The 20,917-nt window shown below is 35.9% G+C and overlaps 1 protein-coding gene across 1 annotated transcript in view; it reads right to left on the bottom strand.

Annotated features, from left to right (window-relative positions):
- The window catches only part of LOC111043285 (WD repeat-containing protein 35), a 99,516-nt gene that overhangs the window by 52,446 nt on the left and 26,153 nt on the right, over window positions 1-20,917 (bottom strand). The window contains exons 10-14 of the mRNA XM_039422917.1: window positions 18,935-19,063; window positions 18,637-18,728; window positions 14,708-14,725; window positions 8,905-9,068; window positions 6,251-6,494 (exon numbers count right to left, since the gene is read on the bottom strand). Coding sequence (XP_039278851.1) covers window positions 6,251-6,494; window positions 8,905-9,068; window positions 14,708-14,725; window positions 18,637-18,728; window positions 18,935-19,063 — 647 coding nt within the window. The remainder of the gene's footprint in view (window positions 1-6,250; window positions 6,495-8,904; window positions 9,069-14,707; window positions 14,726-18,636; window positions 18,729-18,934; window positions 19,064-20,917) is intronic.

The following is a 20,917-nucleotide window of genomic DNA, read 5'->3' on the forward strand; positions in this document are numbered from 1 at the left end:
ACTGAGTGCCTTAACGGACTGTTTTCCAAAATGTGCATCAATAAAATCAACCGCGTCAATAGTGAAAGAAATGAACATTTTTTGATTTATTGAAATTTTATGTGAAAATTAAATGTAACAATTCATCAATTCATTAAAAAAAAAAAAAAAATAAAAATAATAAATTTTTCATTCAACATACTAAATTTTTTTTATGCAATAAAAATTAAATTTTTCTATCTATTCAATTTATGTGCAATTTCAAAAAACTATTCTTTACATATTAAACTTTCTGTTGAGATATTTTCCTTTTAATTATAAAACTAAACCAAAAGTAATATTGATATTCTATATTTTGAGATATTGTTTGGAAACATATAACAAACGCTATTGATGAATTTTTATAATAATTTTCAATATTATTGGATGACATGTAATGTTTTTCTAGAAAAAATTGTTACTGTTCTCGAATTTACAATTCAAAAATTTTCATTAGGGTCAATGTAAATTTTTTCTTTAAATTTTCAAACAGTAAAATTTTTTTTATGTCAAGAGGGGGGTATTTGTAATATTACATTTTTTCTCACATTTGAATCGAATCTTCAATTCGAGATCTATGGAACTTTATAGTAAATATCAGAGTCATCAATAGACGGACAAACTTTTTGACGGAGAATTTATTATCGTAAATGTTTGTTGCATTGTTCCATGGTGTCACCGAGGCAGGGTTAACAAAATTACTAGATAAATGGTTTATTTAAATCGAGATATATAAAAATTTAAAATAATAGTTTCAAAATAAAGTTTTATTGAGAACAGATGTAGAATGTGAATTCTAAACTTGTAAGTTATAATATTTTGGTGACGTGTCTGTAATGTTGGAGGCGTTGGCTCTCTGACTTGTAACTTAGGTTTTTTCCTGTTAGTGCCTCTCTAGAAAAATGGCTGGCTATGAGTGTTGTTGTAAAATTTTGCTCTGAATCATTTTCGTTTATTAATGTTTTAAATTGAGTTTTATACAAATTTTTGTGTTCTATTTTGTTAAGATTTAGCTGTTTGTATCTTCAAGCCAATAGCCACTGTTTTTCAACTGTAAACTAGATAAGTATTTTAGTTCGTAGTAACTCTAATTAATTAGGCTTAAGATATAGTTCTTTGTGTATTTGTATAAATTCATCTGAAGATTATAAGTTCATTTGCTCTGAAAACTGGATTTCTCATTCATAGGCGAAAGATCCATTCACAATTTATCAAGAATCTATTTCATTGGAGCCGACAACTATCCTTAGGTTAATAGGTGGAATGCTATTCCAACCGATTTAAGGAAAAATTGGTAGCACGGCAATAGATATCACCTTTAAACGACTTTATAACTTTATATTGTGTACGAATTTAATCTTGAATTGGATCCGATTAAATTCTACTTTGGACTATGATGCAAAACAATAATCCTAATTAACTATTCATACTAAAGAGTAAATATTCTTCTGGACTATCATATAAAACAATAATTCAAGTTGATAAATACTCATCATTAATATTTAAAGTCGTTTCAGCCAATTTCTCATACTGTCAGATATATTGTATAAGTGTTGTTTTCACATTAGAGCATAGATAAGTATTACCCCTACAATGGAAGACAAATTGGACAGAATATTGGAAAAATTGGGAAAATTAGATACACTGGAGAAGAAGGTAGGAGAAGTAATGGAACAGTACAAGAAGGAGATGGAACAAATAAAGGAGGAAATTGGCCAAATAAAACAGAACTTTACTAGCTTGGTAGAAGAAAATTTGGAAAAAGAAAGAAGATTTAATATATTAATTTATGGAATCAAGGATAGCAGTTTCCAATCAATGTGTGAAGAAGTGATGAATGTTCTGCAGTTTTTGATCCCAGATGTGGACATTGGAAGTATAAGGGACATCTGGAAGACCAACAGGAAGAAGGAAAATTCACCAATTATTGTCAAACTAAATTCAATTATTGTCAAAAATAGCATATTAAGAAACAAAATAAAACTCTCACAGTCAGAAAATTTTAAAATGGTGAAAATCAAAGAAGACCTATCTCTGGCCATCAGAGAAAAAAGGAAAAAGTTATTTGCACATATGACTCGTCTTAAAAAGGAAGGAAACCAAGTTAGGATGCTGAGAGATAAATTGAATGTGGACGGGAAATTTTTATCCTTGGTAGAATTGGACAAACAAGGCAAAACTCCATCTGAAGGAAAAAGAGCGAGAAGTGAAGAGGCTTCACCACCTGGAAATAATGAAGTAAACAAAGAACCCACTGGGAATCGGAATGGTGGAAACGGAAATAAAATACAGGAGAAAGGGGGATTAGAGAGATACTTCAAAAACAGTACTGATGAAAACCCAACATGGAAACAGGCAAAAAAGAGAATAAATAAAGAGGAAGACAAGAATGAGACACAGAACAAAGATGGAACAAATAAAGATTAGCAATTACATGAAAACAAAAATAGGACTACAAGAGATGGAAATATTTGTAAAAGCAAGATTAATGAAGATAGGAAATATTTTATTTTGGGAACACTCAATGTAAGAACGATGTTTGGAGAAGAGAGATTGATTGAATTTGAAGAGGCGTTGGACGGGCAGGAATGGCACATTATAGGACTTGCGGAAATTCGAAGAAGTTATGAAAGCATGGAAGAACGGAATAGCGGCCACTTATTCTGTCATTCTGCAGCCACCCGGGGACATAGAGGTACGGGATTCTTTGTTAACAAGAATATCAAAAATAATATAACACAGTTTATAGGGATATCCGACAGAATGGCTATCCTGAGGCTAACGATAGGTAATATCAAATTATTTGTGATTCAAGTTCATGCTCCAACTTCGGACAGCGCAGAAGAGGAAGTCGATCTGTTCTACGACATGTTGGATAATCTATTGAGCTCAAAAACAACAGGAGAGAAAGTAATTATATTTGGAGACTTTAATGCCAGAATAGGAAAAAGCAGGCTTGGAGAGAACAGAACAAACGGAATCTACGGAGTTGGAGTTAGAAATGAGAGGGGAGAAAAACTGTTAGATTTCGCACTCTGCAATAATCTAAAGATAATGAACACGTTCTTTGAAGGTCAGTTAGCGGACAAATGGACATGGAAGTCTCCACTAGATACTGTACATGAAATAGATTTCTTTATAGTAGAAAAATCTAATAATTTGATAAAAAAGCTAGAGGTGCAAAAAAGGCTTGACTTCGATACTGACCATAGATTATTGATGGGAAAATTAATAATGCCAAAGAGGAGATATTTTATTAAGAAAAAGCAAATAAGAACAACCGATTTGAATGAGCAAGAGTTTGTCAGGAATCTGAAGAGAGAGATGAGTAACAGAGACCTCTCAGAGAACTGTTCAGTTGAGGAAATATAGGAAGGAGTATTAGAGTGAGGAAAGGACTCAAGCAAGGATGTCCATTGTCACCAATCATCTTCAATTGCTGCTTGGACTATGCTTTTCGCCGTTTAAGTTGGGAGAGCAAAGGCTTGTGCATAAATGGCTATCAACTAACCAACTTAAGATTTGCAGATGATGTGATGTTAGTGGCAAAAAGTGCGGAAGAGATGAAAGAAATGTTTGATGAACTTATAGAAGCCAGCAAGAAAATTGGTCTGTGTCTGAATGCAGGCAAAACAAGAGTAATGACGAATTCAGACACGGAAAGAATTGATGTTACAGGTGGTAGAATAGAATATGTCAATGAGTATGAGTACTTGGGCCAACTGCTTTCTTTTGAGAACCGAACGGGAAAGGACGTGAGTTTGAGGATAAACAAGGGTTGGAAAAAATATTGGGCACTGAAGAAGATATTCAAGGGCGACTTTTCGAATGAATTGAAAGCCAAATTGCTTCTGAAATGTGTTTATCCAGCTATATTATATGGTGCTCAGACTTGGTCCCTGACGGCTCAATCAGACAAGAGATTGGAGACAACGCAGACGAAGATGATAAGGAGTATTTTGGGACTGCGACTGCATCATAGAAGACGAAACACAGACTTACTGAAGCAGGTGAAGGTGAAATACCTACAAAAAGAAGCTCACCTGATAAAATGGAGATGGGCCGGCCATGTGGCAAGGATGACAGCAGAGCGATGGGCGAAAATATGCACGGAGTGGATATCACGAGATCGGGCCAGAGGGAGAGGACGTCCAGCGTGCCGATGGAGAGACGAGCTCACCCAAAGAGTTGGAGATATGTGGCCGACAATAGCCAGGGACAGAAAGAGATGGGAGAAAATCATCAAGAAATTGTAAATTTGTAAATAGTTATTGAAGTTACTGTCAAGCTGCAAGCACAAAATATCATTACCTCATATGAGAGGCTTTTGTTCTATTTAGAATGTCAATAAAGCTTTATTATTATTATTATTATTATTAAGACAGATCAGCTGATGAAAAAATCTTTAAAATGCGTGAGAATTTTTGCTCCAAAGTTCAGGAGCATAAGGCAAAGCTCATTCATAAACAATTAGCAATTGCTTAGGCTCGCCGCAAAGTAAACCCACGCTAATCCACAAAAAGCAACCCACGCCAATCCACGAAAAGCAACCCACGCCGTGGGATGTTTTGTAAACCATTGCTCGGCTTCTCCAGACAACTGTGTAATGATAATAATACATGCACTTGTCAGCTGATTGATTATGAATAATTCTATAGCAATGGTTTACAAAACATCCCACGGCGTGGGTTGTTTTTCGTGGATTAGCGTGGGTCTACTTTGCTGCGGGCCTTATGCTTCTACCTAATACTTATGAGCAAAACCTTATGCTCCATGCTCATGAGCATATGCTCAGCTCAGTTTCTATTCATATGGCCCAATTTCACTATAGGAGCTTAGAATTGCTCTGAACATTTAGGGCCGGTTTCGAGCTCGGGATTTGGCTAAGCTCTAGGGTAGCCTAGAGAAAAGATAGGCATCCTCTATAGAAGGCAGTGGCAAGGCAGAGAATCGGCAATGCTGTTTTCCTACATTTCTCCACTGCAATTACTAGTAGTTCTGTGAACAGTAGACCTCACGCAGTATTCTCATCCGCAAGAAACCTTATGGAAATACATCAATAGACTGGCTTCTCCACACATCTGATGTAATCACTTGTCAGCTGATTTATGATGAATAGTTCTATAGTCTGATTTTTTACTCTAATATTAGCGTATGAAGGAGGCTCCTTTTTCCTTTTATATTATCCTTGAAATGCAAAATTTCCAAAAACCTTGTACATACGTCGACGCGCAATTTAAAAAGGGACATACCTGTCAAATTTCATGAAAACCTATTACCGCGTTTCGCCGTAAATGCGCAAAATATTTGAACATTAAGAGAAATGCCAAAACGTCGAGTTGAATCTTAGACCTCACTTCGCTCACGATTCATTGTTGATTCACACGATTCAATGTTGTAAAGCTTGTCTTTTATATGCAACTACTTGAATAATAGTTATTTGTATATCTAGAGTGAAAAGTACTGTTTTTTCTCCCTGATTGAAAAGTTTGAAGCCCGAGGCGAAGCCGAGGGCAACAATTTTCCTGAGGGAGAAAAAGCATTTTTCACTCGTGATATACACAACATTTTTCCTCCACCTACATTTTTATAAAAACTGCAAATAAAATAACTTTTAAAAACGTACTTGACCAAACAATGTGTTACAACATAATCTATAAAGTAAACAAAAATAGCTGGCTTGTAATCACAGTTCTCCGCCGACAGCGCTATCTGTCGGCAAAAGTTGTAGCAACAATGGCCACCACAACTACAGCTATGATGAAGTTCCCATTTCAAATTTGATTAGTTAATGAGGAATATTCGTTGGCTGGTATTTTGAATAAAATGGAATAAAAAAAATTATACATTTTTTTAGTACCTATAGTGATATGAAGTTTGTAATAATTTTAGCATACAAACATAAATTTCATATTGATCAAATGTCTGGTTGAGGTCTGGTAGTTGGTTTAATGACTATTCTATATGCTTCCTCATTGAGCTTAGACCTTCTAACCTATTTCAAATGTACGTTTTTAAAATAGAAATGCTCCCCATGTTATTTAAATGGAGTTACTTTTCCTCCCTAGGGAATTTTTCTGTTTTTTAGTACAGAGAGCGAAAAAGTGACACTTTCGTATTATGTTCCAGGGAGTAAAGTAAGTACTGTAGACTGTAGGTGGAGGAAAATGAAATTTGATTGATTGATTGCTCTGTCAATAAATGAGCGTTTTAAATTTGAATGACTACTCACGTGGAAATAGCAAATATATCCAGCACTGGTGATGGGCTCCTCAGGCTCGTTACCCCTCAACACGTACATGCGCGTCTTCTCCATGATGGCCAACAGTTGGGGGTTGTCTGAGGCCCACACCATGGCCCACACATCTTTGCGCTCCAAATGGGTCGCCCCGCCCCCACCCCCACCACCTGTCCCGCCCACTGGCTCCAAGTCGACCAGTGTCAGCACTCCCGTCGCATCCACTACTGACGCTCGCCTATCAACCAAACCAAACAACACACATCATTCAAAGCGCTATTCAGTCTCAATTCAATCAACTCATTTAATGAAACGAATAAAGAAATAATTCCAATCTTTACAACAGAAGTTGCGTCCACTACTGACGCTCGCTATTATTTATTCTCAATCCATTTCAATTCAATCAATTAATTTAATTAAATCAATAATTATTATTGAACGAAAATCCAAATTAAATGCTGTAAGGCTCAACTCACACTACCTCGACTCAAATCGTACGACTCCAGTCTCTCGACCTTACGACTTTCTTGCTCATTGTCACTACTTCAGATCCATCCTACTCTATTTTCTAACCATGATTTATTAATAACTAGCTTACCCGGCGAACTTGGTACCGCCAAAAAGTCAATGTATCTCATGTCACACTTGACTTTATTTTGGTGAATCATGAAATTTATCTGACAATCAATGTTTTCATTTACATCTCAATACGGACTTCCTATGTTCTTAAAACTACCATTTTAATACCAGTAAACAATTTTATCACAGAGTGACGTGTTTATTACAGCTGGTAAGTTTAGATGCTAAATCATAATATTATCACAACATGATCTTGAATCATGATGATCTTCCCGTTCTACGTTAGCCGCTCGGCCGACAATTTCGAAAACATAGGTCTGTAAAATAGATTAATATATAATTATTATTAGCCCCCCTATTGAAATTTCTGGTCAGAAACCATCCCCAATATTCACACAACATATTCCCAAAGTTTCATGCCGTTCTGTCAAGTAGTTTTCGAGTCTATAGGGAACATGCCGTTCTGTCAAGTAGTTTTCGAGTCTATAGGGAACAAACAGACATTCATTCATATATATATATAGATAATATCCGTCAGGCTCGCTTCGCTCGCCATACCCCGTCTAGCCAGGGGGCTCCGCCCCCTGGACCCACGACTGGATCGTCCAAGAATGAGATCAGCAGGCTCGCTTCGCTCGCCTGCATTTTTCATTTCAGCATTTTTATATGTTAGGACGATCCAGTCGGGGGTCCAGACTAAACGTCTGGCTAAACGGATATGGCGAGCGAAGCGAGTATAATATTCCCAGGAATAGCTCCGATTGAAGTAGCAGTGCCCAATCAATTTTTTCGCGATAAGTGCATTTCAATCTTCAACTTGGTGTCAACCTAACAAAGTCAACTCAACTTAATGCCAACCTGACAAAATTATTAATTTAGTTACCAGTTAACAACTGTTTCGAAGAGGTACTCTCTCTAGATTATAGTTCTATATTAACAAAATAAATGATTTGATTTGAAAAAAAAAACAAAACAAAAAAACATATGGTATGGCCTTTTTTCAATTATAATTAAAAGAATAAGAAGAATATACATGCTAAAAGACGAACTTTAAACCCTTAGAAACCACCCTTAGAGACCACCCTTAAAATATTGCCAAAAGTTTTCTTAGTGCGCCTCTAAAGGGTCAACTGAACATACCTACCAAATGTGTACGTTTTTGGTCCGGTAGATTTTTAGTTCTGCGAGTAAGTGAATGAGTGAGTGAGTGAGTCAGTGCCATTTCGCTTATATATATATATATATATATATATAATATATATATATATATAATATATATATATATATATATAATATATAGATAGATAATATCTTATTCGTCACTAATTTGCATGTAACAAATTCTATAATAATTATTATGAATATATTGTCTTAAATCTAAAATGATAAAACATCACTTTCATGGAACATAACCTCACTTTCATTGAAAATACACGGTACCATGCAACTCAAGTCGAGGCTCGACCAACATGTCGAGTCGACGCTCACAGTTGCGAGGTCGCGGAGACTAAGAGTCGACTGGTCTGAGTGTCACCGTTTGAAAACACATGCTGCGTGGAGAAGAGACTAGAGTCGCAGTCTTTTTCTCTCGTAAAGAGACGAAATCAATGCCAGAAATCATGAAGAGACTCTACATAATCATCTGAACATCCAAGCTCTACACCTCATTGACAACTCTAATACAGTGAGAAGACTGAAAAGGAAGATCTCGTTTAAATGTAGTAAGAGTGATTCTGAAAGAGACAGTGCATGAGCATGGCTCACTTAGACTGTGAAGGAGTGAATACCTCTTTAATGTCAAACTTAAACTTATTAATTTAAGCTAGAATTGAACTGTTCATTAACCAAAGTGTTAGATTGCAGTCAAATTACAATTAAAATAATTGTTAAAAGACGATCTGGCAACAGAGCAAAGCGAGAGATAGCGCTATCCGCTTTGTTGAATGATAGACAAGGATAGCAGTACCATAGCTGATCAAACACTGCCATTATAACGTGGACCTCACTATAGTATATTTAGTCTGTTTTCCTGGTGAATTTACTGCCAGTTGAAAGTGAATTATACTGACGTGGAGTCGCAGTTGATTGCGATCTGATGCGGCCGACACTGGTGAGTGTAACGCTGAACCAGCGCCACCTGTGGCAGTGAATAGCGCTGTATGACACCTGACTCCCGACCGACAAGCACCACTTTGTCGCTTGCCGCCAGGCAACAGATCGGGTCACTTGTCGCCTGCAATTAATAAATACATAAACAATTAAAAGTTATACGAAATTAAGTTTGTTTTTTGGTCTTTTTTCAAAATTATTTCTCTAATATGCGAATGTTTCCTATTCTAGTGATTGTAATGTGAAATATTTCTTCTTATTGATTCATTCATTCTTTATTGATTCATACGATACGTACATCATCAAAAAGAAAGGGAAAGAAAAATAAGGTAACCTTGTGCTATTCCTCTCCCAAATTTAGATAAGGTTACACATAGTCCTAAATAGGTTAAATCTTGTAGTTATTTTCTTCACTTTTTGTGTAGTTGAGAAGTTGATATTGTGGTAATTATTCATATTGAATGAAAAAGACTAAGAAATTGTCAAAAAACACAGATTTATTGATACTTAGAACGACCGGTTTCGGTTATTACACCATTGTCAATCTCTCATAAACTAAAACTAAATACAAGAGCAGCAAAATTTATACTAGTAGGCGAGTACTAATATTGGTCAAGGGCATGAACGCCTGCCATTGGCCCAGCTAGACAGTCTCCTCCCACTCAACGGTGTGACAAAATGGTGGCTTAAGCAACAGAATCGCCATGATGAAAAAAATTCGTTTTCTGTACTAAATACAAGAGCAGCAGAATTTATACTAGTAGGCGAGTACTGCTATTGGTCAAGGGCATGAACGCCTGCCATTGGCACAGCTAGATAGTCTCCTCCCACTCAACGGAGTGACAAAATGGCGGCTTAGGCAACAGAATCGCCATGATGAAAAAAATTTGTTTTCATGGCGATTCGGTTTCTTAAGCCGCCATTTTGTCACACCGTTGAGTGGGAGGATACTGTCTAGCTGGGCCAATGGCAGGCGTCGTTCATGCCTTGACCAATAGCAGAACTCGCATACTAGTATAAATTCTGCTGCTCTTGTATTTAGTTTTAGTTTATCAGAGATTGAAAATGGTGTAATAACCGAAACCGGTCTTTCTAAGTATCAATAAATCTGTGGTTTTTGACAATTTCTTAGTCTTTTTCATTCAAGTTGTTCACTTCCACAAAATTTTTAGTCCTTAACTATTTTCACAAAGCAGATTTTCAAATTTAGATGCTTCAAAACTAAACATAGAATAAATATTTCACACTATTATCACTAAAATGGGAAATATTCACTTACTAAAGAGATATTTTTGTAGGACCAAAAAACAAACTTGAATACAACAAACAAACATACTTCTATCAATAAATTGTTTTGAAGCATCTAAATTTAAAAATCTGATTTGTGAAAATATTGGTTTAGAATCTATTTTAGCCATTATAGTAGACTAAGGACCGTTTGTTGACCGACCATACTCCGTTATGAGTTTTGGGGAAAATATGATGAAACTATGAACTATAAATATATAAACAAACATACCGTCTGTACTAAGAATAAAAATTAATTTTACTTCTTGAAAACACAATACAACATGCTATCGGAAAAGTCTAACACAATTCAAATAATATGCAAATAAATAAGATTCCCGGGCTGACAAATAATTTTTTGATAGTAGCTCATCCTATTTCCATCTATAGTGAGGTCCACGTTATAATGGCAGTGGATGAAGATAGAAGAACAGCGTTGCCTATACTCTGCCTTAACTAATTATATTTCTACATCGACAAAAACAGATTTGGTTCGTTGTCGAGCTAGAAAAGGATAGTACTACCTGCTTTATCAAACGATAGACAAGGATAGCAACATCAAAGTTTATCAAATACTGTCATTATAACGTGGACCTCACCATAGCTGTTTACCCTGTTGTCAATATTTGCAGTAGCAGAGGTCTTCGGGGTGATTTACAGCATTTAATTAGGATTTTCGTTTAATAATAAATAAGATTCAATAAAGCCATAGAGAAAAGATATCCCATGGTATAGGGCGTTTATGTTCCAAATTTCACTGTCAACTCAAGCTGATAGTCCTAGTAGTTCTTTTTCGTGAAGCTATGTGACGCTGGTAGTCTCTCATAGTGCCGTTCTTAAGGTGCGTACAGACTGTCGCTCTGCTCCGCAACCGAACGTCACTCCAGCAGAGCGATTGATGATCGACCGGCGAGCAACAGTGGTTCGACCGGGGAACGCGAGAAGATCTAACATCTTCCGTAACGTTCATGATGGGTGCGTGGGCGAAGCGACTGTGGTTCGATGGTGGTACGAGGGCGGTACGAGGGAGGAGCGTGCTCGGTGCGGGTTGGAAGCGCTAATATGTGCACGCAGCTTTACACTCTCACCCAGCGAGAATAGTAATAATAGACAGTATTCGACAGCTATCTGCTTGAAACTTGGAATATAAACGACCTATATCACGGGATATCTACTTATGCCATCTTTTCTCCTTGATAATATACAGTGGCATTTTAAGAAATAGCAGATTTACTATACAATTTAATATATTTATTAAATAGAAATTTATTTTAAGAAATTGTATAACGTATGAGAAAGACCCTCAAGATTGAAAAGACTTGAGAGAAACCAGGATTAGTCTTTATATTTTCTAATCTTGAATCAAAATCTCAGCTATCTACAGTACCTAATCTTTACTAATAAATATCACAAAATGTTTTTTGAATAAATATCACAAAACTATGCCAATAAGGTACGTATTACATTAGGAAACAAGAATATGCCAATAAGGCACTTATTACATTAGGACATCAGACTGAGACACCACGGTGTCCGAACATTTAGTGCCGGTTGCACAACAGCCAGTTAAATTTTAACTGTGATTAATTTCACGAGAACCAATCAGAGAAGGCGTTTTTGGGAAGACGGCTTCTCTGATTGGTTCTCGTGGAATTAATTAATCATGGTTAAAATTTAACCGGCTGTTATGCAACCGGGCCTTAGTCTTAGAGCTCTTATTAGACTAAATGGTGACCGGGAATCATCGCAGATCACTGTAACAAATTGCTACCATTATACACGGATACCATTGGTGTCTCGTCCTAGTGACCAAGTGACGGACACCACTATGCACAATTGGTGTCTCAACCTAATGACCAATTGTAGTACGGGCGCAAGTCATAAAGCATGCAAAACAACACTTAACTCAAGCAGTCAATCATTCAACTCAAAACTATTCATGAAGACTTAGAATCAAAGGGTCCACCAGCAATTAATGGGATAGTAAATTACATTTTAACATGGAATCGGGTTGTACAGTCCACAGCATTATCAATTTATCAATTTATGTATTGGATAGAGCAAACAATACAATAGTCAGTTATATTTTATAGCAATCATATCACTCCAGGTGGACAAATTCAAAATTACAGCAGTTAGCAAGACACTTAAACTTACAAGACACAAACTTAATTGCATGAAACTTACAAGGTATTGCATGGCCTGCAATAATGGTACGCAAGATGCTGCCCTGCAGAAAAATACAAATTTTGGCCGTACAACATTATGGAAATAATGAACGTCTCAATTACATTAAATAAATATATAAATTATAATGGTGATTATTAAAAAGGACACTTAAGAATGGCTTGTAAGCTGAAACCAGTAGTGTTTAAAAAAGGTACTATGTAATTATTTCAAAAAGAATTCACGTAGCTCTATTAGAATAGTTGATTAGAAAACAAGCAGGTAATCCGTGGTCCGCTAGGGTCTGTAATGTAGCCGATTATTTGACTTGCATTTTCACAGTCTGAGTGTATCCATTGTATTAAAAGTGTCGACGACGGTGAAAATTCATGACAAGTAAAATTGCACTGAAAAATGTATGCCTCTTGGCAGTCGGTTACGAGGACGGGACCTGGAACTATATACAGCAGATAATCGGGCCCGGCTCTACCCTCTGTTTCAAGTCACCATTCTCCAGGTTCAGTGAGTTACTAATATTATTATTATATATTATTTATAGATTTTTATTGAAGGCAAATCCTGTAATTATTCTATTTTTGTTTAAAAAGTTTTCTTAATATTTTATTAAGAAAATAGTTTCCAGTTTCATTTTGAGTTTCAATTTATTAAATCAATTATTTAGTTCTCCAAAATATAATCTGTTTTGTTTATTCTTTTAAATTATAGTTCCTTTCTCATGAGTTATAGAGTTAGATCAATTTAGCCTCTCGCAAGCCAAGCGATTCCCCCATTATAAATTGTTACCATAATGTCTAGCTAATTTTATTAAGTCAACTTTGAATTAGTTAGATCATTCTCACAACCCTATAATACCCGCTCAATACCTACCATACATAAGATACCCCCAATATATATTTACAATTGTTCCAACCCCATTACAGGTCTAATTAAAATCTTGACAAACTGAAAACCTGACTTACTGAAATCTTGAGGAGTTTGAAATATGCCTGTAACCATCCTCGGTAAATTAAGAATCAATAAGAAAAATTTCAAGTTAATCAGTCAAGTGGTTCAGACGTAATGTTTGATGTTTTAATTTTGAAATTCGTGAATTTCCTATCCCGTACGTGTTGAAGCCAATTCTTTCCTTCATTATACAAGCTGGTACAGAGGGAACGCAAATTTTTAGAACCGATATAACTCCCCTAGAGCAAATGTTGGCAGACGGCCCATACTTAGCCATTTCAGTTGCTATGAGAGTTGGAACGTACAACATCGCATGTTCCCTATCGAGCAGTTTCAAAGAAACAATGAATCTGCAGTCACAGTGCAACGCTTTTCCGTCATTAATTTGGAGTTGGACGTCGAGGTGCAGTGCCTGATCGTAATACTGTACTTCGATGGGTTGCACCGTTTATAAGTACTGTATCTGTGATGAAAAAGAAACCATCTGGTCTTCCCCGTTCAGTTCGTACTCCGAAAAATGTAGACCGAGTCAGTGACGTCTGATTCTGAGACCATGTCGTCTAGTCGATCGTCTACATTCGTCTACATCGTCTACGATCGTCTACATCAGAACTGCCGTTCTGACTCGGTCTACATTTTCCGGAGTACGAACTGAACGGGAGAAGACCAGGTGGTTTCTTTTTCATCACAGAACCAGTACTTCTAAACGCTGCAACCCATCGGAGTACAGTATTTCGATCAGGCACTGCACCTCGACGTCCAACTCTAAATTAATGACGGAAAGGCGTTGCACTGTGACTGTAGATTCATTGTTTCTGAAAAATGCTCGATGTTTTACGTTTTTTCGATGTTTTACGATGTTTTGCGACTGAAACGGCAAAGTATGGGCCATCATTCGTTCCAGGACAATACCCCCCTCGTGTGGCCGAGTACTAGCGGTTCGAAAAACATGCGTTTCCTCTGCACCACCTTGTATTATAGATAATAGTGATGATTGTATAATTGAAATAACATGTCATCATGTACAATAATAGTTGAGTCTAGACTAGCAATTACTAGTCGTGTGTGGAGAATCATAGAAATCACGTCGGATTCATCGGAATGCTGACATTTCGAAGAGAATATTACTCAAGTGATATTACTATGTACTGTCTGTTATTCCAATTACCAGACTTCCAAGTAATCAAAGAACGATTAATCTTTATTATTTTACAAGCCTTTACTTGTTATTATTTGAACACTTTTTTTTATTTGTTCAGTGATTACTTGGAAGTCTGGTAATTTAGAACATTGGTGTTTTTAGATCTTCTACAGCATTATTTTATCAAATTCATTATCACTCACCTGAGTGTTGACGGTAGGCTGAAAAACAAAGAAAACAATATTATCAACAAATATTTGAAAATAGAATGAATTTATAATATTCACCTTAAAATAGTTATGTTGTGGAAACTTGGAAGCGAACTAAAAATGTATAAAAAAGAATAGATAACAAACAACTTTATAAGTGAGTTGTGGATAGAAACTCAATACAAATATAAGGATAAGAAAAACATGAACATAGAATCAAGTATAATTTGTGGATTTAAGTGAAATTTTTAATATTTTTTTGTGATTGTAAAGGAAGATTTTTGTTTGGCTTTGTATTTTGAAATAAATTAATCTGATAAATTCAAAATTATTGTAGTGCATACATTTTTTGGACTCAAAATAGTGTGTTAATTAAATTATCATTCACATAACCTCTAGACTTAAATCCAAATTAAGGTTTAAGTCAGTTTTGGGCGAATGCCTGTTGTTTTTACCTGCATTGTATCTATTGTCTATGAATAAATAAATATACAAGATAAAAAAATACATAAATTGAATGAAGAATTGTCATAATTTAGAGCATAACTGATTAATTGACGAATAAAGTATATGTTTTTTGAGATCGTAGATTCAGAGCGTTTCATAATGTTCTTCGGGGTTACGAAAATGCATTACAAAAAAACTATTCCACTTACAATAATGAAACAAGTACTGTACGAAAGAGCAATTCGAACAGTTTTTTCCACAGGTACTGAGCAGTTAGTTGACCGTTTCCAGCTATGGGCAATATAGACAGTAGAGAAAATGGCTGCCACCAAATGGCAGTGTATGGGCCGTTCTTTTTTGCAGAAACAACAGTAAACGGCATGACGTACCTGGACATGTTGCAATTCTGGCTTATGCCTCAGCTATTAAATGATTTCATTTGACAAGCAAGCCGGTTGTCCTGCCCATTTTCATAACAAGGTTCGACGGTACCTTAAGCTGCGTACACATATACGAGCTTCCAACCCGCACCGAGCACGCTCCGCCCTGGTACCGCCCTCGTTCCTCCATCGAACCACAGTCGCTCCACCCACGCACCCATCATGAACGTTACGGAAGATGTTAGATCTTCTCGCGTTCCCCAGTCGAACCACTGTTGCTCCCCGGTCGATCATCAATCGCTCTGCTGGAGTGACGTTCGGTTGCGAAGCAGAGCGAAAGTCTGTACGCACCTTTAACTGCCTTGACACTGGATAGGACGCGCGTCTGAGGAAGACCAACAACTTTTGCTGTGGCCACCAACATTACCAGACCTCACGCCATATGACTTCTTTCTCTAGGGCTATGTGAAAGACAATGGGGCATATAAATAAAAACAGAGCATAATATGCTCATGAGCATGAGCATGGAGCATAAGGTTTTGCTCATGAGCATTAGGTAGAAGAATTTGCTCATTTTTATATGAATAAGCTTTACCTTATACTCTTACCTTATGCTCCTGAACACTGGAGCGAATGCTCACGTATTTTAATGATTTTTAATCAGCTGATTCGCCTTTGTGGTCTTACTTTGTTTTTATAGCTCACGTAAGCGCCAAATATGCAAGCATAGACACCGCTTGTGTTTGGTCGTCTGCTCCCTTGTCTATCAATGAATTGAGTTTTAGGTTAGTTGAGTTCTGAATTTTGAAATAATAGCGTGAAAAAATGTCATCTCTATAATAATCTTGAGCATAACCTTATAATCTCAATAGCCTTCTTATAATCGTCTATACTCTCATCTTCTTAAATGACACTTTCCTATTCTGTGATGGCTATCTTTATATCCGATAAGTATCATTTGTATTTATTCTTTTGTAGAAATAATGGCGATATATATCATGATTGAATCTAAAGAGAGTTTCATAGTTCTCAACTATTGGTTGTGATCGTATCTGGTATAGTTCCCTATACCACACAGATCGTCATCGGACGGACGGCACGCATCGGATTATTAGATTTGATGCATTGTTTTCAATTGGAGTGTGCATACCTATACGGATGCGGATAGGTGTGCGCACTCCAATTGAAAATAATGCATCAAATCTAATCCGATCCGTTCGATGCGTGCCGTCCGTCCGATGACGATTTGTGTGCGTCTACCTTTACACGAATTAGTTGAGCCATTTTATTATGAGCAAAAGGTGAAAATCTGCTCCAGACTAGACTCACTTTTTTTTAAGCATTTGCTTCAAAAGTTGAGCAAATACTCTAGTTTATTCATACAATTTGAGCATAAGCTTTTACTTTTGAGCAAATGCTCAAACCATTTTTTTTTTTTTTGATGAGCATTAGCAAAAGGTTTTGCTCACGTTTATTCATAGAAAATTAAGCATATGCTCCATATTTTAGAAGTATAAGAAAATGCTCAACTTTATTCATATGGCCCAAGGTCTTCACCCCACCAATGCCGAACGATATGGCTGAGTTAGAGGATCGCATAACCAATGCAATCACCTCTATCGTCTCTAAGAGACATGTTAGGGTGTGTTTGGGCTAGACTTTAGTGTTGACGTATGCCGTGTCACCAAACGAGCACACATTGAACTTTTATACATGTTAAAATAACTGTTTGAATCCCTGCATCATTTTCATTTAGGTAAGTAGAATAGCTTTCCTGTAGTGAATTTTCGAAACCCTGAAAAACATTTTGAAACGTCCTGTAAAAAATCAATTGAATTATATTTCTGAATTCAAAATATGTTAGGCTGGGTGTACACCGGTTAGTCAAGACAAGATTAGTCACGTTTAATCACAAATATCGGGGCACCGAGCTTTGCTCGTTGTTTATTTATTGATAAACAGAACTCAATTCTTTAAAATGATTGGGGAAGGACTAACAGGCACAGCCCAAAACTTTTTCTTCCCCGAATTTTGATTTATACACTATAAATATTCCAAAAAGTAGGTTATGTTCCTTACACTTGAATTCAGGTAAAATTTTCAGTCCAAATATTTGAAAACATAAAAGTTCTAATTTTGATTGTTTACATACCAAATTGAATAACAAAATAACACTGATTAATCACATAAAATAATGTAAAATAATGATTAACTTTGAATATTATGATATATACCATCTCATGTCAACAAATCAAATTACTGTATTTTGATCAAGTAAATTAAAATTTCTAGATTTCTCGCGAGATACGGTAAGCTAATTGATTACACAGCTGATCTTATCTTCCTCACAGGCACACGCATCATCTGTTTTTCCAAGGATGAATTATCCTTTTCATGTCCTTCAGCGAGTTTTCCCAGGGATGAGACCTAGTGCAATCGAATTTTGATATCATAAACCTACTATATTCCAAATATCGTGAAAATCGTTAGAGCTGTTTTCGAGATCCGTTGAACATAAATAACCATATAACCAGATATAAAAATAGAAAAATATAAACAGATATACAGAAATTGCTCGCTTAATATAAGAGGATTCTTCACATAGTTGACATGTCTATTTTCAAAGACTAATCAGTTTAAGTTGCGTCATTAGCGAAGTATACTTCATTAGTGAAGTATTGTGACTAAACGTGTCTGATCCTGTCTTGTCTTGTCTTGACTAACTGGTGTGCGCCTAGTCTTGAGCTGCAGGCCGGGTCCTGTAGCTTTGCTAATCGGCGGAGTGCCACTAGATTAAAATACTACCCGTTCAAAAACATCGAACATTTTCCCAGGTGGGCCAGGCGCCCACCCTGGCCTTAGTTTTTCGTTTCGTAGTGTAAATCTTCAATTTGCGAAATGTGGCACATGTCTGTTGTGTTCAAAAATTGGAACAGGAAATTGTTTATACAGAATCCTGATGAGCCTTTCAGAGAATTATGTGTACATGATGAAATACAAAATATAGAATTTAATCAAAACTGCTCCCATCCCAGTCTCAATAATTATTACATCAAATTAAATGTTGATGAAAACTAATTACTGAAATTTACTCACTTGAAACGAGCGGTCCAAATCTTGTATTACTTCAGCAACTCCAGAAGGTGTATCATCGATATGATAGAGACGCTCTTTTCTGTGTCTGGCTCCTAAACATAATAAAGAATTCATTTTAAAAGACTTCCTATATTATTTCAAAAGAACATCATTCATTATTTCTCAATTGGTAAAAGCTTTTCACTAGGATATTAGTTTAGATTTGAAGAAGTTTAGACTGTAAGATTGATGGAAAAAATAATTTTGTATTCTATTGTAACAGAAAAATCATAAAAATTCAACGAAACTCAAAACTTACCTGCAATGCCTAGGGTGGAGTGTGATTTGGGAGTGACATAATGCCAGAGCAGGAAGTTATCCCTTGAAGCAGCAAACACGTGACTCGAATTCATTGCCACCCAAAGCGGTTCCATGTCCATGTATTTTGCTGTAATCACATTTACATTTCAAAATAGAATAAACTACAATACTAATAAAAAAATACAAAATCTAAGGGCTGGTTTCCGAGCTTGGGATTTAGCAAAGTTCTGAACTTTAAACAGCTGGAGTCAGAAAATTGGCTTTCCGAAGCGGGGCGTAGTCGCAGTCCACCTTCAAATTAAATTTCGAAAAACTAGAAAATTGAACACAAAATAATATAAAGTGAAAATAGTGTAAAGTTTCAGCTATTTTGAATTATTTAGGAATGTTTCATTTCGTCAAGCTAAAACCTTTCCAATTATAGAAATGAGAAAATAAAGATTATCATAAAAACTGCGACTGTGCCCCGTTTCGGAAAGCCAATTTTCTGACTCCAGCTGTTTAAAGTCTAGGACTTGGGTAAATCCCGAGCTCGGAAACCGGCCCTAAGTTTAAAGACATTCATTTACTACATGTTTCATGTGATGCATGTTTCATTTGACTTGAAAATTGCATTAATATGTGGGAACATGAGAATAAAAGTTTTTAAAAAACTGTACTTGAATTTTTTATTTCTTGATAAATGAAAGTAGCCCTCAACAAAAAGTTTATACAGTAGGTACTAATCTTTAGTTTCTCGCAACTATTTTTCCTTTTTGTAGCCTGATAAATTTGGATGCAATTCAGCAGTATACAATTGGATACTACCTGATGAACTGGAAAGATAAATTGCATACTATTGGTGGTGTATTATAAACACAAACAGTTGAGTCTATACTAATATTCAATAATGTAAATAATAGCTTTTAAAGATGTCCCTAAAGGTGCGTACAGACTTTCGCTCTGCTCCGCAACCGAACGTCACTCCAGCAGAGCGATTGATGATCGACCGGGGAGCAACAGTGGTTCGACCAGGGAACGCGAGAAGATCTAACATCTTCCGTAACGTTCATGATGGGTGCGTGGGCGGAGCGACTGTGGTTCGATGGTGGTACGAGAGCGGTACGAGGGAGAAGCGTGCTCGGTGCGGGTTGGAAGCGCGAATATGTGTACGCAGCTTCACATTATGCTTATGCTTAACGAGGGATTCAACATATTTGTGCCTAGTGGAAAGTTGTGTGTATATTTTTGGCTTCAAATTTTTTTTGAAATACCTTAATTTATTCAAAGTGTGATTATATTAAGTGCAATATTTGACTATAATTTGGTATTTTAATCATTCTAAATTCAAAATTTCTAGCTCATATATATTTTTGGACAGAACTTTGAACTTTAACTTTCCTCAGTAAGAACATAACCTATTATTTCGGACATTTTATTATTTATTTATCAAAATTTGGGAACAGAATAGTTTTGGGCCATGCCTGTTGTACTATCCCGATCATATTCATTTTATAATTATATCAACAAATAAATAAATGAATAAATAAATAAATAAATAAATGAATAAATAAACATATAGTTTAATCCTAATAGTGTACAATATTCGATGATCATAATCTAAAAAGTTCTATTTAATTATGTTTTTAATGTAATAGGAAATGTTAGCAAGGTTAGGTTTTGGCTTTTAAATGACAATATCTTTATATTACTGAAATGTTTCGATAACTTTAGATAGCACTATCCGCTTTGTTGAATGATAGACAAGGATAGCAATACCATTGCTAATCAAACACTGCCATTATAGCGTGGACCTCATAACAGCAGGTAACCCGTGCTCCACAATGGTCTAATTGAAAACTTGACAAACTGAAATCTTGAAGATTTTAAAATAGACCTATAACCATCCTCGTTGAATTAAGAAACTATAAGCAAAATTTCAAATTAATCAGTCCAGAAGTGATGATGATGCGCCAAACATAATTTTCCTATCCCATTCGTG

The sequence above is a fragment of the Nilaparvata lugens genome, chromosome 3 (genome assembly GCF_014356525.2).
Source record: "Nilaparvata lugens isolate BPH chromosome 3, ASM1435652v1, whole genome shotgun sequence".
Lineage (NCBI taxonomy): Eukaryota > Metazoa > Arthropoda > Insecta > Hemiptera > Delphacidae > Nilaparvata > Nilaparvata lugens.